General features: G+C 49.3%; 5 protein-coding genes across 5 annotated transcripts; 3 read left to right on the forward strand and 2 right to left on the reverse strand.

Moving 5' to 3' along the window:
• Nucleotides 1–37: 37 nt before the first annotated feature.
• On the forward strand, nucleotides 38–7,544 carry FAB1 (1-phosphatidylinositol-3-phosphate 5-kinase FAB1; the record flags this gene model as incomplete). Its single annotated transcript, XM_033570745.1, has 5 exons — nucleotides 38–5,182; nucleotides 5,224–6,546; nucleotides 6,575–7,012; nucleotides 7,042–7,391; nucleotides 7,442–7,544. 5 exons carry the CDS (start codon nucleotides 38–40, stop codon nucleotides 7,542–7,544), a joined length of 7,359 nt encoding a protein of 2,452 aa, XP_033426777.1.
• A 650-nt stretch (nucleotides 7,545–8,194) lies between these two features.
• Nucleotides 8,195–8,579, forward strand: ATNIH1004_006110 (uncharacterized protein; the record flags this gene model as incomplete). The annotated part of the gene is made up of 2 exons (XM_033570746.1): nucleotides 8,195–8,262; nucleotides 8,318–8,579. 2 exons carry the CDS (start codon nucleotides 8,195–8,197, stop codon nucleotides 8,577–8,579), a joined length of 330 nt encoding a protein of 109 aa, XP_033426778.1.
• A 1,558-nt stretch (nucleotides 8,580–10,137) lies between these two features.
• PYK1 (pyruvate kinase CDC19) lies at nucleotides 10,138–12,220 on the reverse strand (the record flags this gene model as incomplete). The annotated part of the gene is made up of 8 exons (XM_033570747.1): nucleotides 10,138–10,383; nucleotides 10,442–10,523; nucleotides 10,578–11,411; nucleotides 11,531–11,652; nucleotides 11,710–11,790; nucleotides 11,855–11,901; nucleotides 11,956–12,000; nucleotides 12,097–12,220. The coding sequence occupies 8 exons, from the start codon at nucleotides 12,218–12,220 to the stop codon at nucleotides 10,138–10,140; spliced, it is 1,581 nt and encodes a 526-aa protein (XP_033426779.1).
• Nucleotides 12,221–16,963: 4,743 nt separating this feature from the next.
• Nucleotides 16,964–18,232, reverse strand: ATNIH1004_006112 (uncharacterized protein; the record flags this gene model as incomplete). Its single annotated transcript, XM_033570748.1, has 1 exon — nucleotides 16,964–18,232. One exon carries the CDS (start codon nucleotides 18,230–18,232, stop codon nucleotides 16,964–16,966), a length of 1,269 nt encoding a protein of 422 aa, XP_033426780.1.
• Nucleotides 18,233–20,219: 1,987 nt separating this feature from the next.
• On the forward strand, nucleotides 20,220–22,088 carry ATNIH1004_006113 (uncharacterized protein; the record flags this gene model as incomplete). Its single annotated transcript, XM_033570749.1, has 1 exon — nucleotides 20,220–22,088. One exon carries the CDS (start codon nucleotides 20,220–20,222, stop codon nucleotides 22,086–22,088), a length of 1,869 nt encoding a protein of 622 aa, XP_033426781.1.
• Between the last annotated feature and the right edge of the window lie 430 nt (nucleotides 22,089–22,518).

Below are 22,518 nucleotides of genomic sequence, written 5' to 3' on the forward strand. Positions count from 1 at the left end.
GATACTCTTAATGATACTAGGCCCAGTGAAACCTTAGATGGAGTCCCAACAGTCTCGGACGTCAAGCCCAGCCCCATCGCCCGTGTTCCTCCCACTCGGGCGACGGGGATCTCGAGCCTCACTGTCCACCCAAGCCGAACGGGAAGGTTTAAATGCGACTCTCGACCAGATCCATACGGCAGCATATCAATCGGATTCTCTCACCGTGTTCAACGATTTCACAAACCCACCCGCCCCGAGTTCTGCAGCAGAAGAGAAGAGCTTCTCAGGTGAAATCCAAGGGGGGTTAAGTGGATTGTATAGTCGGTTTCGGACCTCAGTTGGCGGTGTGAGAGATATAGTCAGCAGCGTGGGAAGGTTGTCGGATAAGGCATCCGCAGAAGATCATGGTCCAAGAAGCCCTCCGTTAGAGCGCTCCGGAGCAAAGCCTACTCTTGATCCTGCAGCCTTCGGAGTGGAACCTCAGCAATACCACCCAGGCTCATCTCAGGGCTCTAGGCTACATTCCCCGATGTCTTCCAGCCATCACCCTATCCAAGATGGCCCTCAATCTTTGGACACTAAGAAGGGCTCGAAACTCTCGTCAAAGACAACGAGCGTATCTTCAAAAGCCTCGATTTCACCCTCCCCTGCCTTAAAATCTCCAGCTGCTCTACCGAAAGCCACAGCGAACTCTATAGCCGTTGATCCGACGGTTACAGAAGTACATGTCAATGCCATGAAGGATCCATCTCACTCAAGCAATAATTCTGTCAACCTGTCTACCCACAGCTTGCAGACAATGGATTCGGGAGGTACAGACAAGGAAGAAACCCCACATACTGCCTCATTAAGTTCTTCGGGCTGGAGCCAACGGGTATCACACTCCCCTGTATTACAGGCGAAGCCCCAGAGTAGCTCTGTTGAAGGTCCGGGGATGTCAGAATTAAGCAGGCCTTCCGCAACAGGTAGCCAAGTGCCTGATAACATGAAGAGGCTAGAGGGCCAAGTCGCACACGAGCTAGATTCGTCGTTGCCTGGCCAAGAGCGGAAAGGTAAGAATTCGGTTGATGGATCCCAAGACAGCATGCCATTATCCCAAGAGAGATTCAGATCCAATTCGGCCTCTTCTTTCAACCCCGACTGGTCCAGTGCCATTTCGGGATCTGGAACGAACAGTGTTTCTCACTCCCCTAATAATGGAGATAATGCATTCCCTGATAAGCTACCGGCTTCTACAGCTGCAACATCGCTGTCACTGACGGACGGGGAGACGCGATCAAGAGAGTCTTCCAAAACTCATGTGAAGGAGGTGCCGTCTGTTCCAAGCTCTGCCCGCTTGTCTGGATATGTTGCGCCTCAGGCCTCCCAGGTCGAGCCAGCTTCGGGGCTGCCTCTGGTGCCCCCAATAAACACAGCCGTTGATCGTGTCCCCAGTAGCCAGGATGCACGAAGTCGGCGTCCACCGGTGGGAGAAGGTGTCATATCGCATCTCCGGAGTAAACTGCTCAGTAAGGATTTTTGGATGCGTGATGAAAATGCGAAAGACTGCTTTCATTGTGGTGAGCCTTTTTCAACATTTCGACGGAAGCACCATTGTCGAACTTGCGGCCAGATATTCGATTCCAAATGCACCCATCTCGTTCCCGGGGACAAGTTTGGCCAGCAGGGATCTATTCGCGTTTGCAAACCATGTCAAGCCATGATCAACGCACATGACGATGATTCGTCCGAGTTTTCAGACAGTGAACAGAGTCCAGTCATCGTCAATCCTCGAGTTTCTGACTTTTATCCTCGTATGGGTACAGACGATGATGACGCATCTTCCGTTGTGTCCCAATCGATCGAGCATGTAATGAAGACACCAACTATGGCAATCCCGGCCACGAGGCGCGCTGGTGAGGGCCATAACCGCCGTTCAGCTGTTCTTGAGATCAGCCCAGACCGTCCGTTAGCAAGGCCCACGTCTTCAAGGTCACTGAAATCATCTCTCAGTGGAAGAGCTCACTCCATAGGGCACAAGCGCCACCACTCTCGTCAACAGGTTATTCGTAACTTCAAGCCGTATCATGATGATCGAGCACCATTCCAGCGGCGTCATATGGACGACGCTACCCTTGAATCCCGACTACCCGCCTTTCACAGAGACAACATTATCGACCCGGACCTAGCTCAGTACCTTTCGGATGAGGCGTCCAGTGGCGATGAACAGCCAAGTCTAATGTCAGCAGTTTCCGAGGGATCACTCTCCAAGAGCGGTGGTGAAACTGAACGAACAACATTTGGCGGGCTTCTTGCTGCTATGAAGAAAGGCCGCTCTGCATTTGGAGATCGAAGCGTGATAAGCTTTAATCATACGGGTGGTCGTGAGTTGGATGACGGCAGTTATAGCAGTTCCAGAGCGGTCAACCTTCCCCGAAGGCGGCGCAATCTCAGCGTTGCTAGCAGTATTCATCAGCGCTACTCTCCTAGAGCGTCGAAGGAAAGCGGTTTCACTACACACGAGCCGTCCAGTGCCGTCCATGTCTTCCCCAAGGGTATGCCTACTAGCGGTTTCAAGATGACAAGGAGCTCTTCAATGAGGGGGGCAGAGGCCCCCCCAGTTGAGCTCAACAAAGCTAGCTTACAGCATGTCCGGAAACTGTTACGCCAACTCTTGAACGACTCATCAGTTCCCCATGCCCAGAGCTGGGAGACAGCTCTTCTTCCCATACTTCTAAAAGCGGCAGACGATGTTGATCCAGATGTTCAGGGCGGCGATGATATGGACATTCGTCATTACATTAAGCTCAAAAAGATCTTGGGTGGTCGACCAGGCGACACATGCTATGTCTCTGGGCTGGTATTCACCAAAAATCTCGCACTTAAGAGCATGTCTAGAAGTATTCCGCAGCCGAAAATCTTAATCATCACCTTCCCTCTCGAATATGCTCGTTACCAACAGCACTTCATGAGCTTGGAGCCCGTAATTCGCCAAGAACGCGAGTTTCTTGAGAACCTTGTCAGCCGAATAGCTGCTCTAAGGCCCAATCTGCTTCTAGTGGAGAAGAATGTATCCGGCTTGGCCTTGGAATTGCTTGAGAAAGCCAATATCGCAACCGCGTACAATGTCAAGTCCTCAGTCCTGGAGGCTGTGTCGCGATGTACTAAAACAAGGATAATCACTTCCATGGATAAACTGGTAACTACCCCCATGGGTAGTGAGTGTGGTAGCTTCGATGTCAAAACCTATGTGTTTAATGGTCAAAAGAAGACATATATGTACCTATCAGGTTGCCGGAAAGAGCTTGGGTGTACCGTTGTTCTTCGTGGAGGGGACAAAGAAGTCCTTGCAAAAGTGAAGAGGATCACCGAGTTCATGACTTATGTTGTTTACAACCTAAGATTAGAGACCAGTGTGATGAGGGATGAGTTTGCTCAGATACCAACGTCATTTGAGGCTGAAACAGAAAAGAAGGCTGATGATATGTCGCGGTCATCGATGGCCAAAGCAGAGGAAAGGCATCGTCCACCACTTCCACAGGCGGATCCAAATGACTGGAAGACAGATGGCCTCTCTCAAGAGAAGGCTGCCATCACCAGCGAGGACACCGATGTGCCTGACGACGTGCCTATGCCAACCTACTATGAAGACATCGTTCGGGACCATGAAACGAAGATCCTCTCCGCCTCTCCGTTTGTCAAGTTTGAGCCTCCGTACCTGCTAATGCGTGCCAGAGAGATGGAACGTAGACTGGACTACCTTAAGCGTCTCCGGGATCGGGATCCCGAATCAGACCAATCAGTCGATGAAAAATCCAAACCACAGAAGTTTGTTTTCATAACGCCCGAAATGGTCCACGAGTCGCCACAAGACGCTCCACCTAAAGTCAAAGAGGTCTTGCGTGCAGTTCATGATGCCGAATACGACAGGGCCCTGCACCATTACCAAACCCAAAAACGGCAATGGGAAGCGTATATATCTGGTACTGTGGGTCTCTTTGATCCATATGCACACCAGAATATTGTTGTTCTCTTTAGCCTCGTCTGCACCACTTCATCGGTCCCATGCTCTGGCCCGGATCTCATCGCTTTGGAGTACTATAATGAACATGGGGGCGATACAATCTTTGAGCCTGATTGTACACTCGGCCAATATGTGGAGGATCTTTGCCTTAATGCTAATGCTATCTGCACCGTGAATGGTTGTGAAAAACATATGTTTGAACACCACCGCCAATATGTGCATGGAGAAGCCCAAATCAGTGTTTTCATTCAGCCGTACCCTTCGAAGCTTCGAGGTTTTCAAGACACGATCTTGATGTGGAGCAGCTGCAAGATCTGTGGGAATGAAACTCAAGTTTTCCCGATGTCCGAAAGCACGTGGAAATATTCGTTTGGAAAGTATCTGGAGCTCTCTTTTTGGAGCAAGAACCTCCATGCCCGGGCAGGTGTTTGCCCCCATGATCTACAGCGCGATCATCTTCGTTATTTTGGCTTCAAAGACGTTGCTTTGCGCATCCACTATGACACCATCAATTTGCTTGAGATCATTGTGCCGAGGACCCGGGTCACATGGAAAGTGGACAATGATCTTAAGCTCAGAAATGAAGTTTATGCACGAACTGAACTTCGTCTGAACAAATTCATGGTTTCCGTCAAAACGCGCCTCAAAGGCATCAACGTTGAGAGTGTCATTCCGAAATTGGCCGACGAATGCACAAGAGAGATTGAGATTTTGACAAAGAAGGCACATGAAGACCACGCAGCACTCATCAAGCAATTACAGGACAAATATACGAATTCTCGATACTGGGAACTGATCCCTTTGAATGAGGTGCTTCGATCTGTGCAGGAAAAGGTTGTTGAATGGGACACCGCATTTGCTGAATTTGAGAAGAATTTCTTCCCCTCCGAAAATGATATTAGACGGCTGGCGACCCTACAGCTCAAGAAGATCTTTCTCGACAGGGACGCTTCAGTCACCTCTCTTAGTTCAGCGGAGGAGGCTACGACTACTCCGACAGAAGCTGAAAGTGAGAGCGCCGAGGAGCCCACTCAAGTACGCACAATGCGTCGCATGACACTTTCTCCAGAAAAGACGCAGGATGTGCTGGTATCCGTTGTTGAAGAGGACTCCGGGGAGAAGGGCAGAGCAACGGCTCAATATGAAGCACCTAAGGTGGAGGAAATCGATTCTGCTCCCTCCTCGCCTACCCCAGAAGTAAGAATGTCTTCATCTCCCCAATCTAAACTGTAGCGGAGCAACATGTCCTGCACCTCGACTTGGCTGTGCCTCCTTCTCAGCCCGAAGGATGTTCGGAAGATAACCAAGCAAAGTTGGGGCCAGTGTCAATGCCATTTAATCCAAGCAAAACCTCAACCGAGACTACCACCCCAGAACGGACGAGACCTAGAACAAACCAGAAGAATGCTGAGGCTGAGGGATCTACAACTTTACCAGCAGCCACACCAAGTTCGCCTCTATCGGCTATTCCACGGCCTGCCGATAGTGCCAGCCGGCGCACTAGGAGGACGGCTTCTCCTCCATTACTTCGTGCTCAGTCACAACCGGCCCACTTTCAGAAAGATGCATGTAGTGACAACGGTCTGTCGAGGATATATAAGGCTAGGCCTGGAAGCCCTGCCCCTTATGACTCGAAGTTTAAACTCTCAGACAAGAAGTTATCAGACCGTTTGGGACTCGGTGCTCTTCGCAATAGCAGACTCACATCCGGGCCTTCTCTCATTCCTCGCTCGATCCCGACAAGAAAACACCACTCACGAGTCTCTTCCTTGACCAAACACTTCGAACAGTTGAGCCGCGAGTTCGAAAAGGAACGCCAGCGTGAAAGAGCACGGCGAACTGCAAGGGCAACACATTCCCGTGCATATCCCCTTGCCAAATCAAAACCGATTGTGGAAGTTTATAAAAATGTCAGGGAGGCAGTGGAAGAGCGAGAACCTTCTGGCGAAGGAGAGGACCTTATGTCACCTGGTCCACGGGTACCAGGAGATGACTCGAGTAGAGGAAGTGAGGAATTCCTCAAGCGGCCTTCAATAGAAGAGCGGCAAGACCGTAGTAGACAAGAACCAATGCAAGATGCTGACATCGACAGCAATGCTCCAGCGGAGGAACACCATATCCTGTCCGAGGGGGAGGGGGAGGAAGGACATAGTGATGAAGATCGAGCCTCTGCAGACGGGCTCCAAGTGACAGATTCGAACGAAGAGCTGGCGAAGATGTCACCGGAGGATGAAACAATTGACCTTAAAGAGTTCCCGAAGCATGAAAGAAGCACACTTCTGAAGTTACTGACCAACTTCTGGTCAGAGCGCTCGGCCAGCGGTTGGACACCTCTCGATTATCCGCTCACAATGTCCGACCACGTCTTTGCGGACTGTGACATTATCGTGCGCGAGGATGAACCAAGTTCTTTGATTTCATTTGCGTTAGACTCACATGACTATAAAGAGAAACTGGCAAGTATACAGAGACGTTATGAAGAGCTCGATGTGAAATATGCGGGACCCGGAGAAGGATCCCGAGGCTATGAACGAGGCTCGGGTGGAGCATGCCCTATTGAGGTCTACTGGAACCCATCTCAAATACCAGTTCCAGGAAGGACAAGCGAAGATGCTTTGCAAGGTGTTCTATGCAGAGCAATTTGATGCTTTGCGAAAGAAATGTGGAGTCGCTGAGCGAATTGTTGAATCATTATCGCGATGCGCTAAATGGGACTCCAAGGGGGGAAAAACGAAGTCGCTATTCTTGAAAACTCTGGACGACCGCTTCATTCTAAAATCACTGGCCCCCATTGAAACACAGGCGTTCCTCAAGTTCGCCCCGGCATATTTCCAGATTATGTCTGAGGCATTGTTTCACGAACTACCGTCTGCAATCGCGAAAATGTTCGGATTTTACCAAGTGATTATCAAGAACCCGGCCACGGGGACCGAGTTCAATTGGTTCCTTCTACTAATGGAGAACCTGTTCTACGACCGTGTGCCGACGCGGATCTTTGACCTCAAGGGCTCCATGAGGAACCGCAAGGTACAGAGTACGGGGGGGAACGCAACGAGGTCCTTCTGGACGAGAACATGGTGGATTTCATCTATGAGACGCCGCTGTTCGCGCGCGAGCACTCCAAGAAGTTGTTGAGCCAGAGCGTTTGGAACGACACCTTGTTCTTGGGCCGACAGAATGTAATGGACTATTCGCTCATGATCGCCATCGACGAGAGTCGGTCAGAACTTGTGGTCGGGGTCATCGACTGCATCCGCACGTACACATGGGACAAGAAGTTGGAGTCGTGGATCAAAGACCGTGGGTTCGCCGGTGGGGGGAAGAATCGACCTACTGTCACTAGTCCGAAGGAGTATAAGAGTCGATTCAGGGAGGCGATGGCCCGTTACGTCCTCCAAGCGCCCAGGTAAGTCATCTAGAAGCATGTACGACGGATATTCACTGACCGGCTGCAAGTTTCTGGCATCAATTCCAACATCCCCAGATGTATCGGTACGCCCCGGTGGAACAACAAATCCTGGATGGGGATGCCGCTGAGCCCGAGCCAGTCGAGTTCTAGAGATAGATATGGTTGGCTAGAGATGACTATATATTGATGAGTTTATGACGTGAGATGTATGAATATCATGAGAATATGACTGATTATGGCGACGTTGGTTGGGGTCAATGGGAGGGTGGAGTAAGGGGTATGTTTATATATCTTTTTCTATTTAATATTAAATAGAAGTCTATGTTTATACCTAGCATCCGAGGACAAGCTGTAATGGAGTCCACCTCTGGTCACTTTTCTGCCTTCAAATACTCCGGGAAACTTCCCAATGTGTAGGGCAGAGACTGTATTGTTAACAGATGTCGCAATGCTAGGTGATGATTGGCGTTTCTTCGACTTCCGAAACTTCTTTCTTATGTGTCTAGAAAAAGAATTGATTAATATTAATATATACAAAGATGATCAGTTCTGTTACAGACCTGTCCCTCTTTATCCACCTGACGACATCTTTTCTTCTTCCTGCACTAATAGGCCTCTAGTTATCTTCTCAACAATAGTTAATGACAGAGTTGAACCGTTCCCACAGAGAAACACAGAATATTACATCATTGAGACTGACAAAATCCGTACATCCCGTCTCTTCTTGCTTTCACCTGCAGACAGACTCAAGCTAACATGATACGTATATTCGGTAACCCCAGAAGATTAAATTAGGTGACATGGCCTACTGCGTCGATCTAGACACATTCAGCCAAATCCTCGAGATGGACGATGATGACGATCGTAGGTTTAGCCATAACTTTGTACTTGGTTTCTTCGAGGAAGCCGACAACACTTCAAAGATATGAGGAGCGCATGGTAACCCTTGTCTTCCCCTCCCTCCCCCCGCTACGGTTAATGACCGATATACGCAGAGAAAACAAGGACCTTCCCACCCTTTTGGCCTTGGGGAATCACCTCGAAGACTCGTCGGTCGCCGTCGGTATGAGCAAAATCACCGAAGCAGGAGAGAAGATAGAGCACTACGGGGAGGGAATGGACGAGACGGGCACTGTAAACGAGCCCGACGAGGATGTTTCTCTCCATAATCCCCGGAACAGCTGACCGATGATGGGAGAGATTGCACACAGGTGTGGAACTTTCTGAGTTTATGGAAATACTACAGAGTAGCTGGCAAGATATTGGGCTTTGTTCTGGGAATATAGCATGTATAAACTGCTACTAACTGAATTATATAGGAATATGCTAATAGAGTTATAAAAGACAAATATATTAAATTCGAGGAAATAGTATTAAAACATCGTCTACATAGTATAACTTTTTAATTATGTTAAGTTAGTTAAAATTGTACGCATTACGTCATCACATGAGGACTTGGATCAGGTAATTTGATGAATGCCATTCATTCATCTTAATGAGATTCACTCAATTATCTATCCCATCCAAGAAATAATACTATAGACCCGATCATCTGAAACCATCTAGACATGTATCATTTATTTCAACCAATTTCTTCAACTACAAGACAGACCAGACAGCATCAACACTTAGAGCAACTAATAATTACTACATACTTCCGTTTCACCGACGATCGTTGGCCCGACCCATCGGCAGAATCCGGGACAGGACGGGAACGTGATTATTGTTCAAGGATCTGGTGCAATCCACGAGGCAATTTCTCTTTGCCCCTTTCTTCCCCTTTTTCTTATTTCTATCTACATACTCAATCCTCCTTCAGGACAGCCGTACGCAGACAGACAAAATGGAAAGAACACAGCTATCTACATACCAAGAACGTGTTCCGATACACGACTCTCTCGGACAAGGCAGAGGCAGACAATTACCAGACCTCGGTTGACATTAGGAATTCTCCCCCGCATTGAGCGCTTTCTGTCGGTACTTCTCCTTGCATAAGGCTTGGAATTGGATGGGGTTGGCTTCCTCTCCCTCTCCCTTTTTTTTTTTTTTTTCCCTGTTTTGGCCCTCCCCTTTCTTTCTTCATTGCCTTGTCTTCTGGCCTGTTTCCCACCTTCCTGGGATTGTTTCGGGATGGGAGGTGTACAGTACAGCACAGTGTGTATTCTTCGATCAAGGACTGTCTAGAGTGATCAAGGTCCTTGATCTATATCTGTCTGTCTATTATATCGACATGATATATGATGGGTCCAGTTTGCTCGAGAAATCCCATGGCTTATGCTTGCTATTAGCTGATATCTAGGCTATGTCCATGACCACCCTCAGACTAGCTACAAGGCACTACCGTTACCCCGGATCATGTCAATGTTCAAGGCTCAATTCATTATAAACATGCAAAATCATTAATCTAGCTTTTAACCGCAGGAATATCACCAAATATGGCTCAAATCACAGTTACGCTCCGGAGTGAACATTCGCTTCGCTTCCAGTGTGGATGCATCGCTTCTGAGCACCCCTGTGCCAATTCAATTTGTCCAGTCATGCTCCAATCTGATCATCCCCTCCAATGAGTCCCGTTGTGAGCAGGGACAGGCTTGAAAACATCCGGACTTGGTTGGTTGGTCATACTCCACTAAGACCGGTCGGTCTACGATGGCTCGAGGCCACCCACCCCCATTTCAGTGTTGATCGGTCAGTCCCGTCGTTACACCGCGTCATCCACCCGAAGTGGCTTCAACGTATGAATTTACTCAGTCAGGCCAAGGTTCTCCTCGGCGGGAACTACGCGGACGGTGTTGGTGTGGCCCTGGCCTCCACGCCAGCCCTGAACGCAAACAATGTTGTCGCCCTTGTTGATAATGCCCAGCTTGAGACCGTGGGTAATACCCCACTTGAGGCGGCGGTCGACATCCTCCTGCCAGATCTTGACGTTGAAGTCGGGCTTCTTCTCGGGGAAGAGGAAGGGCCAGACACCACGGTACAGGTGAGAGTACTGCAGATCGAATGATCAGCGAAGGAGAACAACGAGGACGCTACGTTAATGAACTTACCCGCGAGGCTCTGGGGTTACGAGTAACCATCAGGATGGGGCATACAGGGCGGTACTTGGAAAGGAGACGTGCGGTGTTACCACTGTCAATACGGTCAGCAGGCTCGCCTAATGAAGCGACGCGTCAGATGACATACCTGGTGGTCAAGACAACGATGGCACCAGCGTTAAGTTCGAGACTGGCACTGACAGCAGCCATAGCGATGGACTCCACCGTGCAGGTCGGACGAGGGGCGAGATTGCGCAGCTCGTCGAAGACGTTGAAGTGGGGGATGGCAACCTCAGCCAGCAGGCAGGTCTCGCTCATCATCTTGACAGCCTCGGAGGGATACGATCCCTTGGCAGTCTCTCCCGACAACATTACACAGTCGGCTCCATCGAGAACCGCGTTGGCGACATCAGACACCTCAGCACGGGTGGGGCGAGGGTTGTATGTCATCGACTCAAGCATCTGCGTGGCACAGATGACGGGCTTGCCCTTGATGTTGCACTTGGCGATCATCATCTTCTGGGCAATGAAGACCTTGGGGGCGGGGATTTCGATACCCAGATCACCACGAGCTACCATAACACCGTCGGTCTCATCAAGAATCTCGTCGAAGTTGTTCACACCCTGCTGGTTTTCAATCTTGGCAATGATCTGGATATCCCGGCCTTCTTCACCAAGGACATCACGGATATGACGGATGTCGCCACCGCGACGAATAAACGAGGCAAAGATCATGTCGACGCCGTTCTTCACACCAAATTGGAGGTCACTGATATCCTTTTCGGAGAGAGCGGGAAGATCAACATCGGTGCCAGGCAAGTTGACACCCTTGCGGGAGGAGATGTTGCCGTTGTTGAGGCACTTAACACGCAGGGTCTTGTCGTCTACAACTTCGAGGACCTCGAACGAGAGGATACCATCATCGACATAGATCAGCTTGCCAGGGGAGATCACTTTAGTGATGTTCTTATAGTCAAGGTACCTTTACGGCATCCCGTTAGTTGAACCTCACAACAGTCCCGAGCAAACCGTCAGATCACGCGAAGCGACCGTCTCTATTTTCGGGCGGACAATACTACAGGAGATAGCGAGAAAACTCACATGTTCTGGTCGTCACTGGCGGTGGCGTATTGCTCATCAGTCGTGATGTTCAGCTCATGGCCCTCCTTTATGGGAATATCCTTATCGTCTGGAGTATTTCCGGTGCGAATCTCGGGCCCTTTCTACAGGCGGTGTCAGCACCAAGTGATCGGAGACATTCAGATGTCGTCTCAACTCACGGTGTCAAGAGCAATGGCAAGAGGGCGACCGGTCTGGAGACGAGCAGCCTCGCGGGCATTATCGATAACGGATTGGTGATACTAGTGGGGTGGTCAGCCGGTGGGGGACCAAAAAAAAAAAAAAAAAGCGATAGCGAAAACTCACCTCGTACGAACCGTGGGAGAAGTTCATACGAACAACGTTGAGACCAGCTATAGGACGTCAGCTTGAATCGTGGCCAAGGACACTAGGCTTTGTCTCCGTACCTCTGCGGAGGAGGTTGATTTTCTCCACTGAGTTTGTCTTGGGACCTGGATGGAAGAAAGAATGATTAGTATAATGCCAGGTGGGCTAATTACACGCTCCATCGGAACTGAGCGCATGTCAAATGGCAGGTAAGGACATACCGATGGTGCCGATGATGGATGTGCGACGAAAGTTCTTTGCCGGCACCATTTCCGTGTTCAGCTTGGAGTGCCACTCCAGCTTCATGCGGTTGCTCAAATGATCGAGAGAGGAACTGGCGGCCATTTGGACGAGTTCTCTGCAAGAGTACAGTAAATTGAGGAATGGGAGAGGTGAAGAAAAGAGGTAAGCTGGAGAGGGGAAGAAGAAAGAAGGGGGAAAAAGAGACGGAGAGTGAGTTAGGCCCAGGGGGAGAGCCGGTGAGAGAGGGGCGGCTTTTGGATTGGATTGGACTGGATTGGGTGTGTGCCCGGGAGGGAAAATGTCGTTGGCCGCTGCTCTCAGTAGTCTCTAGTCGGTTGGTTCCCCCACGGGAGGGAACCAAAAGACCGTCTTACTCCGGAGTACATTTCTTTTTTTCTAGGGATAATACTGACCGTCTTCGTATTCCGATTATTCAATGCGATGTGTCGTGGAAAATCCTCCGACTATCATCCCGATCCCATTCGTTGACTCTAAGTCGCATCCAGAAATTCGGTTGGGAAATGGCCCGATGTGGTTTAGCCGCCTACCTGACACGGTTACTAGAATCGGCCATCTCCACCGATGGTTCTCTCTAGTCTCTACTCCGTACACTTATCTTTTTACGACAGCTACTCTGCAATAATATATAAACTACGAATCGACACGGAATAATAATGTATGAACTAGTTTTTTTTTTTTTTTGTACTGTTTTTATGTTTCCAAACAAGTCCCTTAATAAACAGAATTCATCACCTCTAGAGACCAAGACTCTAAGAAAACCATAAAAATAATACCTATCATAAATAAGACGCATACGCGAACCTCCTGGCCATATTTCCCGCAGGGAGCCGTCTCCGAAGTAGAGAATCTACAAGGATGTCTGTAGAAATTCTGGAATAGTGATGGCCTCCAAAACGGGAGTTTACTGCCGGAGTTCCCGCGTGGTTTTTGCATAGGACGTTGCTGTTTGGCTACGTCCTGTCTCCACACTTCCACCGGAGAAGTACACTTCGGATCTTCAGTTTTCAGAGACGTCTTCCCCAAAGTGTCATCCAGATCCTCCATAGTGTCACCTAGGGCGACTGGTCTGAACCGACTCCTGATCGCTTTAACCCGCTTTGTCATCGTTTTGGCGGGATTGATGTAGCCCAGATGGTTGATATGTGCTGCCTCATGACAGGGGCACGGGCAAGTCTCGAGATAAATGCACTTGCAGCAGTCCATATTTCTTGTTAGCTGTGTTTGAAGTGAAGCGAGGAATGGTGGTGATAAAAAAAGCAACCGCATTTGGCGGTACCGCGCTATATATAGTATTTAATACTGGAGGTGTCCTGAAACTATTCAAATTATTCTAGAGTTGCCTGGATATATCCATATATAAGAGGTTAGTAGGTAATTCAGAGAGCTAAAATCCATATATCGTAAAATATCCATAAAAGGCCATCTCCTTCAATTAATATATAAAGTACGTATGTATAAAGGCAACTGTACCATCGTGGTTTCCTGTCTATAGAGGACATAGGGTAGATAGAATATACAGGAGGCATACAACATGCGTGACATAGAAAGCGCACAAATTGTATGGGGTGCAGTCTTAGGTGTAGGTGCGTCACCTAACATTACAGTGCGCTACTATATAAGGTGCTCAGGAATGGGGATCAGATATGGTCATTTGATCCAGTGGAATAGTTAAGATCTTAAGCTTAGCTATAACATGCTGACATGCAAGATATATAGGGTTGATCCAATGTATGAAATGTGAGGGAAGAGATTTAGGAAGAGGGGACAGATAAGCTGTATATTACATAGGATATGTAGTGGATAAAAAGTAAATCGAACTGTGGGATATAACAGAACACGGTCTATTTAACATATGGTTTATAAGGTGTACGGGTAGTAGTTATGGGGACATAAATAGTAGAGGTTCGGGATTTAAAAGGCCGTAAGGAACATAGAACATATAGAACACATGCTCAATTTGGTCTACGTAGTTTATTATGTAGAAACTATAAGATTGCTTAGATAAATGGCAGTATTATTCCCTCTTATTCGTTGCCAGACACACAACTAGTGGAAGTTCAACTTTGGACATTACTAGGGTATAGACTACCAAACCGTTACACCAATGCCATAAATACGGTTCCAATACTGGATGTTTTAGAACTGCAGTTGTCTGATAATTACATGCAGTACATTTAAGACTCATACCACAAGGAGTGAGAGCGCCTAACTAAACCTTACTACTGGAGTGTTTAAAGATATGGTTCATGATCTAAACTCTTAGATGTCTTACTACCTCAGGAATAGCATTATTGTAAAGGGCTGGAGCCCGTTTGACCTCTCGGGCCAATGTCCCTATTAGCCCTACTGGCCCTACTGTCCCTACTGTCCCTACTGGCCCATCGGCCCTCGATCTATGTCACGTGACTGCCCACCTTGTTTGTTTACCGCTCATTTTCCTCTTCCTTTCTTCGTTTCTTCCCTTCTTCAACGATTCCTTCTTGTACATAACCTATCTTGTAGGTTCTATGGGTTCAGCCCTTGACAATTATATGTATAAGAAACCCAAAAATAGGGCTGTATATCCCACGAGTAATGCCAGAGAAATTTAGAATTAATAAGGCGTTACAATGGATATAAAGTGGGCATTAATAAAATCCAAGGTTTGGCTACCTTGTCTACTAGATTTCTAAATGTTCATGTATAGTTGTATACTAGACTTCTGCCGCAATTATCTCACACATACGAAAACCACCGCGCTATAAATCTTATAGTCTGTTATGCATATTCTTACTAAACCGTTAAAAGTTACTGCTAGCTGATTTATAGATTTCTTTTCTTCTTATCTTCCTTTCTCGTATTCATTATTTTGGTTGTTTCTAGTTAACTAATAACTTAATTTAGTTATGGCCCAGATTACTAAGCTTCATGCTTATGAACTTCATTAGTCATAAGAACTGTATGCAGCCACACTAGCTACAAATACTCAGCCACCCAGTCTCTCTCACCGCCCCATCGTCCAGTCGCCCACGTCATGTGCAAAACACACGTGAGCGCCCCCCGACTTCTTGCCCAAGAAACAAACGGACTCTCTCTCTGCTTGCCGTCGATCAATCAAAGCTGCTTACCTTCTTCCGACCTACCTAGTTCTCATTGTACCTGACTGTATAGACTGTTGGATATCTGTACAGTGGCCTTGAAGCGACAAACGTTCATTCTTCCTATCTAATCTCTGACTCCGTCAAGTTCATCATGGTACGTTGTCTTATGATCCGTGGGGGAGATCTGGTGTAGACTCTGGGGTTACTGAATTCCCTGTGTTGCGTGGGGAGACGGCGCTAATTGGATTCATGCAACTTGTAGCTCGGACGCCTATCTCATTACGCCTTTGATGCGGTGCTCAGTATGTTCTTACTCCCTTGATCTTCGTCTGCGGCCTTAGCTAATCGATATACTCCAGTCTCCGCCTTTCTGGCAGGTGTCAAGCGCTCAACTGGCCTTACGTAAATATATACCCCTATATTTGCTCTCCACCTCCCTCGAAAGTCCTGTTTGTCTGCAGACAGACGATCCAGGGGTCTATCTTTGTGCTTGTGTAACCTATGACTGACGAATTCACCCCACGCACCCCAAATCGAATCGGGGGGGTACGCGTGGGGTTTTACACAGCCCCAGTCTCAACTCCGATAAAATCACCGATAACAAGGATTTCAAAAATTGGATTGACAAATATCTCGGTGTCGGCGAGTGGGTCATGGATCAGTCAGTTGCCGTGATGGGCTCCTCCAGTTGGTTTGAGCGCAGACGGTGAGCCCGTCGATCCGAAACTTACGATGTCCGGTCTGTCAATGCGATGATTCTGCGACTCTACGGCTTTCGGTTGGTATCTGTTCTTATGTTGGACTATGGAGCTGGGCCTTTGAGACATCCACTGCTTTCCTGACGGGGCATGTGAAGGGTCAAGACGTCACCTTGCTGAGACGATATGAGTCGTTGGGGACGGGGTGTCTGTTACCATCATGGTGGTTGCGTTCATGATTGATGATTTCCTTTTTCGTCTGCCACTCCGTGTGAATGGCAGGCCGTAGCGTTAGGAACTTCGACTTGTCTGCATACCTTTCCTCCATTCTGCACTCATATATCCATCCTGCAAAGTCTGTGTCTCTCTCCTTGGTATATTTGCATGTACATATGAATGTTGGGCGAACGACCCCGACTGCTGTCGCTTTGCCGATACTCTACCAATAACTCACCAGTCTCATCTTATAAGCCTGCCCTACAGATCGATCGATCCTCCGGTACGTTGCACGCAAAGTTCAGCTGGCTGCTGGCTATCCCTCCCGTGGAAGAGAGATGGCACACACCATAAGCCTAGATCTGTTCCTTTGTTGCATGGGTCCAGTGTGGTGGATCTTTCGAGTCTAAGGCCTTGAAAGGTGCTCTTTGGAGCTGTATTCATAAGAAGCCCGTCCATTTCAACCGGGAGATGATATGGCCGCTGTATGCGTTTATGAAAAGGTGATTGTGCTCGCCAGGGAATCAAAAGCAAAAGTGCACCGATTTCCACACTTTCTTTCCATAACCCCCTTCCATGGAACCATGCACATTACCTGCCGCGAAATGGGTGTCGACATAATTCGTTAATTCGTAAAGGAGGGTGAACGATATTGTCTATTACTATCATATCTGGAGGAGTTCGTCGATATCAAGGCGGCGGAAATACGAAATATGGCCCATAGCCTCCCAGTAGTGCGCTATGCAATCTGGTGAGATGAGAATAAGCTGGGAATCGATGAAGGTATCTATGTAAATAGGCAGTGTCAGAATACCGTCGCTCGGTAGCGTTCAACGGCCAAACGTACCATCCCTGAAACCCAGACCAGCCACATGTCCTCTGCTGCGCACCACTCTGGCACCTTGGTAGAGTGATTCATTCGCCACCCGGATGAGACCGCCGTCGCCAATGTCATCTGAAATAAAGGAGATCTCCCCGCGCGGAACATTTGGATCCCCGGTGAGCTTGATGGCCTCGAGGCCTCCTTGGTGGATGATCCCGTCATCGCTGGGTGGAGGTTCACTAGGAATACCGTCTCGATCCCGTTGCAAGAACAGCAGAAACTCGCAGCCGTGGGCAGAGTAGTCCCCAACCCAAATCCCCTGGTAGGGTTTCTCATGAGTAGGGGTATACAGAAGTGGGTCGAGGGTTGCGTAGGTCGACAGCGTCTCACTCAGACTCGCAGTGAAGGTAGGCATACCCGGGCGGAAGTGAGCCCACCTTCTGATCCGGAACGCATGCTCGGACATCGACTCCATGTTTGGAGGATGATGACATAGTCCGTCGGTCAGATGGGGTTCCACATCCCGACAGGTACGATGGTCACTGGGGATGAGAGGTGGTGGCCATAGTTTGTTGGGGTCAGGGTCCGACGGGTTCTCAGCGGAACAGAGCGAGAAGGCATTGAAAACATGCTGAGTTTCGAGAGCCATGGGCATGCGGGTTTCACCATTCAGATATCGCTGTTCGCCCCGAGGATTTTTCAGGAAAAGAACGGGGTCATCCAGCCATAGTCTCGCTTTGGGGTGGAAGCTTTGAATCAAGACATCAGAATTCCAGTCCCACACCTGAAACTGGTGGCTTCGCCGCTCTGCGATAACCCGATATGCCTCAATGACCCCTCGGCGATGATCGTAACGAGCCAGAATGAGATTGCCTGTGTGTGCTGTATCCGAAAACCATATTTTCTTTTGCGGGATGAACCAGCACGGATGATGAGCAACGTAAAGGCTGCGGAAAGAATCGAAAGGCCCCGGATCATGGATCTTGGTCGGCAGATAGGAATTGATCAGGTCCGCCCACAACAGATCATTTGCGGCATGCTCGGCGAAAGATCGACAGGTGGCCGAGGCACGGGTGAGATCGAGCGCCGAGAGATGAGATAGGATATAGTGCAGAAGCTCGGTCGGAAGTTGCAGGAGAGGGGATTTGGCGTTGGGAGGTGCTTGTGCGATCGTCTGCGATATGGGCGACCTAGGCTCATCATCGTCTACTTCAATTTGCACCGTTAAAGGGTGGTAATTTTTCCCCGAGACAGAATTTGTTGATTCACACTCCATGGACGCCACAGCCATCAGAAGGTCTTTGATGGATGAATAGTGAAGACCAGGGGTGGCAACGCGTCGTATCTCTGCTAGATCTCGGCCCGATTAGCAATCCGTCGTGATCATTGCGTAAAGGGGGGTGGGGTGTAGTGTTGGCAGACCAAGAACGACAGGTGTGGATCGGCATAAATGAAGCAAGGTATACAGCTACTAACTCGTTAGCTGTCGGATGTAGGCTGTAAGGTCGGAAGGCGCGTCTTTGGCGGAGACGTCCCCATGACGTCACACGGCAGATCGACAAACGGTCCATGGGGAATGCAGGTATGGTAGCGAAGAAGCCTATATATTATATATACTTTATGATATACGTCTTTTGGATGGAGAGATGGAAGGAACTGGGGCCTTATCATGTAGAAGCCTCTTCACGGGCCGATGATAAGGTCTTCGTATTGACTGCCTACGGAGTATAGTCGAGTAGACGTAGTCAGGGAGGGACATAGATGAGTGTCTGTCTGTAGAGACTAGATCCAAGCAGGACTTGAAGACCTGACAGGAGAGCATCGGGATCTGATCTCCAGGATATATACGTAGGCTGTCCATGCGAGATTCTTTCCTGAAGAGTTGAAGCCTGTTATCTGCCTGAAAAGTCAGGCATGAAATACACCGTCACCTGATCTCCTTCGTTTACTGTCCCAATCAGGCAATTACTTCTAGATCATCCTCTTTTTTCTACTTCGCCCCAACCCGTTTTTTTTTTTAGCGTGGAAGAGACAAAAAGAGTGGATGGGACTCCCATATTCTCTTCCGATATATGATTCCTATTCCAGAACTGCATTCAGTCTAACACCCTCCCTAGTTAGAAGACTTCAATGAGGGAAGGTCTGTTCCACCCATACCAGTATAATCCACGAGTTTGTTATAGAGGAATATACTAAATAGCTTCTGGAAAGGATCCAAGGGGAAATTATCGCAACTGTTACGTAGGAGGAAGTGCTCTCGCCACGCCCGATCGACACCCTTTTCTGCTCATTCTGCAGGCTATCGAATGTGGGCTTCACTAGCCTGGACTTTGATTCGTCCGTCTATTGCAATCTGGCCTTTAGGATTGTGGGGAGAACGCTGATTGCAGGGTACTTACAGAGTATTATACAGTATACAGAGGAGTCTAGTGCGTCCAACACAGTCGGCCCTGTATGATATGCGTTCCCTCCACGGGTTAACCTCGTTCCGTTGCTTGAAGAAGACACCGAATGGAAAGGGGTCGAGATACTGATGAGAGTAGGACGACAGTAAGGTATAAATTCGTGTAAGGGCCTCGGTAGCGGATGATCCACCACAGTATCCGTAGTGAATGGCACTATGCATCCATAAGTGGCATCATGGCACCAATGGCACCCACTTGGACCGGATCAGTAGGGGAAGTGAATCACCAGCTTTTGCCTTGAGGCCGTAGGGGCTCTAGGAGGAAGGGAATGCGTTCCAGGTTACTTATTGACTCATTAAGGCCACCTGAATCGATTAAAGTGAAGCAGCGGATCCGACCCCTGAAACCGCTGCCTGAGGCTCTCTTCACCTCTCCTTTCTCTCTCTTCCTTTCTTCTCTCTTCCCTCCCTCTCCCTCTCTTTTTCTCCTCCTTCATCGTCTTTATCATTTGCGCTGGAATCATTCTCTCCTGGAACCCATAATGTACGATCCTTACTTTGTCGCATCGACTTTGACTTCCTGCTAGTGTGCTCCACTCACCTTTTACTGCGTCTTGATTGTTTTGGGATTTGTTTATATCACGTCACCCGCTCCCCTCCAAGAAGCGCGTCTTCATCGGTTGATCTGCGTTGACACGCAGCCAAACCTTGTACTACCGAAATTTCGACCCCTCGCTCGCGAGAAGACAAAAATAATCTCCCCCTGCAGAACCCGCTGCCACTTGCCGTCATTCACAATTGCTTTTGTCGGTCTAACACCAAACTATTTCGCTCGACCTTGTTATTCCAACAAGACATCATGTCCGATACGGGTGCCCATCCCGGTGTGAGGAGCCTCCTCGCCAAGTTCGAGAACAACCAGAATACCACAACTTCCCCGCCCTCGCGTGGTCGGTCTCCGGTTGGATCGGAGAATTCCGGCGCGGGCAGACCACTCTCTAAAGTGCGTGCCAGCTTCATCGCTGTCGATGGGGCGGTCCAGTCAAACCCAGTCGTAGGGTTGAGGAAAGCGAGTGGTGGCAGTGACAGCCCCGCTGGCCCATCAAGGGTGAAGACCTTCAACTCAGATGATAGTGGCAGTCTAAAAAGCCCGCTGTCTTTGTCCCCCATCAGCAACAGCTTTCCAGAGTCGAGTGCCAATGGCAATGACTCAAAGAATAGTATCTCAAAAGAATTGCCCGGAGCATCGACAGGAGCCCCGATGGGTTCGGCCGAGGAGAGTACGAAGCCCGTGATCAAGGAAACCGTGCCATCACACAACAAGGAAAACCATTCCGTCGCAGAATCAGCTGCCAGCACATCCCCTGCCGTGCAGTCCGTTAAACCAACAAACACCGTGACCAAGCGGCCATCGACGATTCATATAGCGAAAGCGAGTACCGCCAGTAAACCGACCTCCGGGTCAACCTCTGTCACAGGCCCGCGGTCATCCACCAAGCCACGTACCCCAACGTCGCCTGCGATGACCGAAAATAATAAAGCCAAGGCGACACGCACGGCGAAGACTGCTACTGCTGGTGACCATCGTGTTCCGACTCAGAAACCAAGTCGTACATCCTTGACAACAGCAGTCAGGACTGCTTCGCGACCCCCTCGGTCTTCCATGCCTTCGCGCGAGCCCACTAGGCCAACAGTTTCAGGCACCAAACCCCGTTCCAACTCACCATCCCGGTCTGCTCGCCTTCCAGCGTCCGCGACGGCACCCACCTTGTCGTCCTCGGGGAAATTAGGAGCCACCGGAACAACGACTTCTAGACTTACCCGCAAACCATCGACATTGAAGCCTGCAGCCGGGGCCAATCAACGTGCAACTACTCCCACTGCCTCAAATGTGCGCAAGCACGCTTCTCGCCCTTCTCCTCCTGGGCATTCGGGGAGCGAGCGACCCCATTCCCGGGTGAGCCAAGGAGGCTCAAAGCCGGTCGATGAGGGGTTCCTGGCCCGGATGATGCGACCCACCGCGAGCTCTGCCAGCAAGACACACGATAAAGTAGAGGCTAAAAGCCCGCCCCGGTCCACCAAGACGGCTCGTGCACCGGTGCAGAAGGTTGTGCCTAAGACTGAACCCCGTGCGCCGCGCCCGACAAAGGAGACCAGCAAATCGGTGAAGCGTGGTGAAGAGACGACAGCAGAGAACCCGAATGAAGAACCCCAGAAGTCTGCGAAGCAACATACTTCGGAGGATGTTACCCAAGCTCCTTCTGAGCCACAAGTCGACGAGAAAACTGTAGATGCTGAAGCTAAGCGCGCTGCCGAGGAGCCGGTCGAGGCAACGCTCGAGAAGCCATCGACAGATGCACCCATCGACTCGTCCGTTCCTCAACCTTCAGAAGTGCCCGTGGATGCGGAGGCACCAGCAGAACCCAAACCCGAGGTGTCAGTCGAGCAGCCGACGGAAGCTTCAATAGAGCAGACCATCAATGCTGTTCAATCGACCACCGTGGAACCGGTCGCACCTACGGAGCCAGTCGATGCGCCGACTCCTTCTGATACCCCCGAATGCCACCCGTCAGCAGAGGTTAGGGAATCCGTTGAGTCTGCACCTCCAGTCCAGACTGAAGCAGAGCCGACCCCAGAGAATGCTGCCGAGACCTCTGATCCCACCACAGAGTCGAAGCCCATTGAGGATGACGTTGATGCCGACATTGGAAAGTTGTCCCTGAACTAAGCCAAGCAATGTATGGGCAGAAAGGTCCCGATGTACTGATAGGAAATTGCAGGGACCCTAGTATTGTGTTCTACTTGTCTTTCACTTCTCCATTCGATTCTTGTGATTTACCCTCTTGTTATACCCTTTTGATGGTCGTGATGGTACTTGCCCTCACGCACACTTTTATTATTATCCATTTTTTCTTTTATTGTTTTATTTTCGTTCAACCTGGCCTTTACATCTCGGTTTCGGAAAGCATTTGCGTTCTATGGTTGGAGCAAGGCCAACAGTGTATGCAAGATGGAGCATTTGTTTGGTGGAGTTTATCTGGATCCTTTGGTCTTGTGTGAGCGTTTTATTTACTGCATTTGCATACATAGTAGGATTTCGGCCGAATGGATGGCTTTCCTAGTCAAGTTAGTGAATTTTGAATTACAGTTAATCAAAG

This window comes from Aspergillus tanneri, assembly GCF_003426965.1.
Source record: "Aspergillus tanneri strain NIH1004 chromosome Unknown AapTan_4_pilon_pilon_pilon, whole genome shotgun sequence".
Taxonomy (NCBI): Eukaryota; Fungi; Ascomycota; class Eurotiomycetes; order Eurotiales; family Aspergillaceae; genus Aspergillus; species Aspergillus tanneri.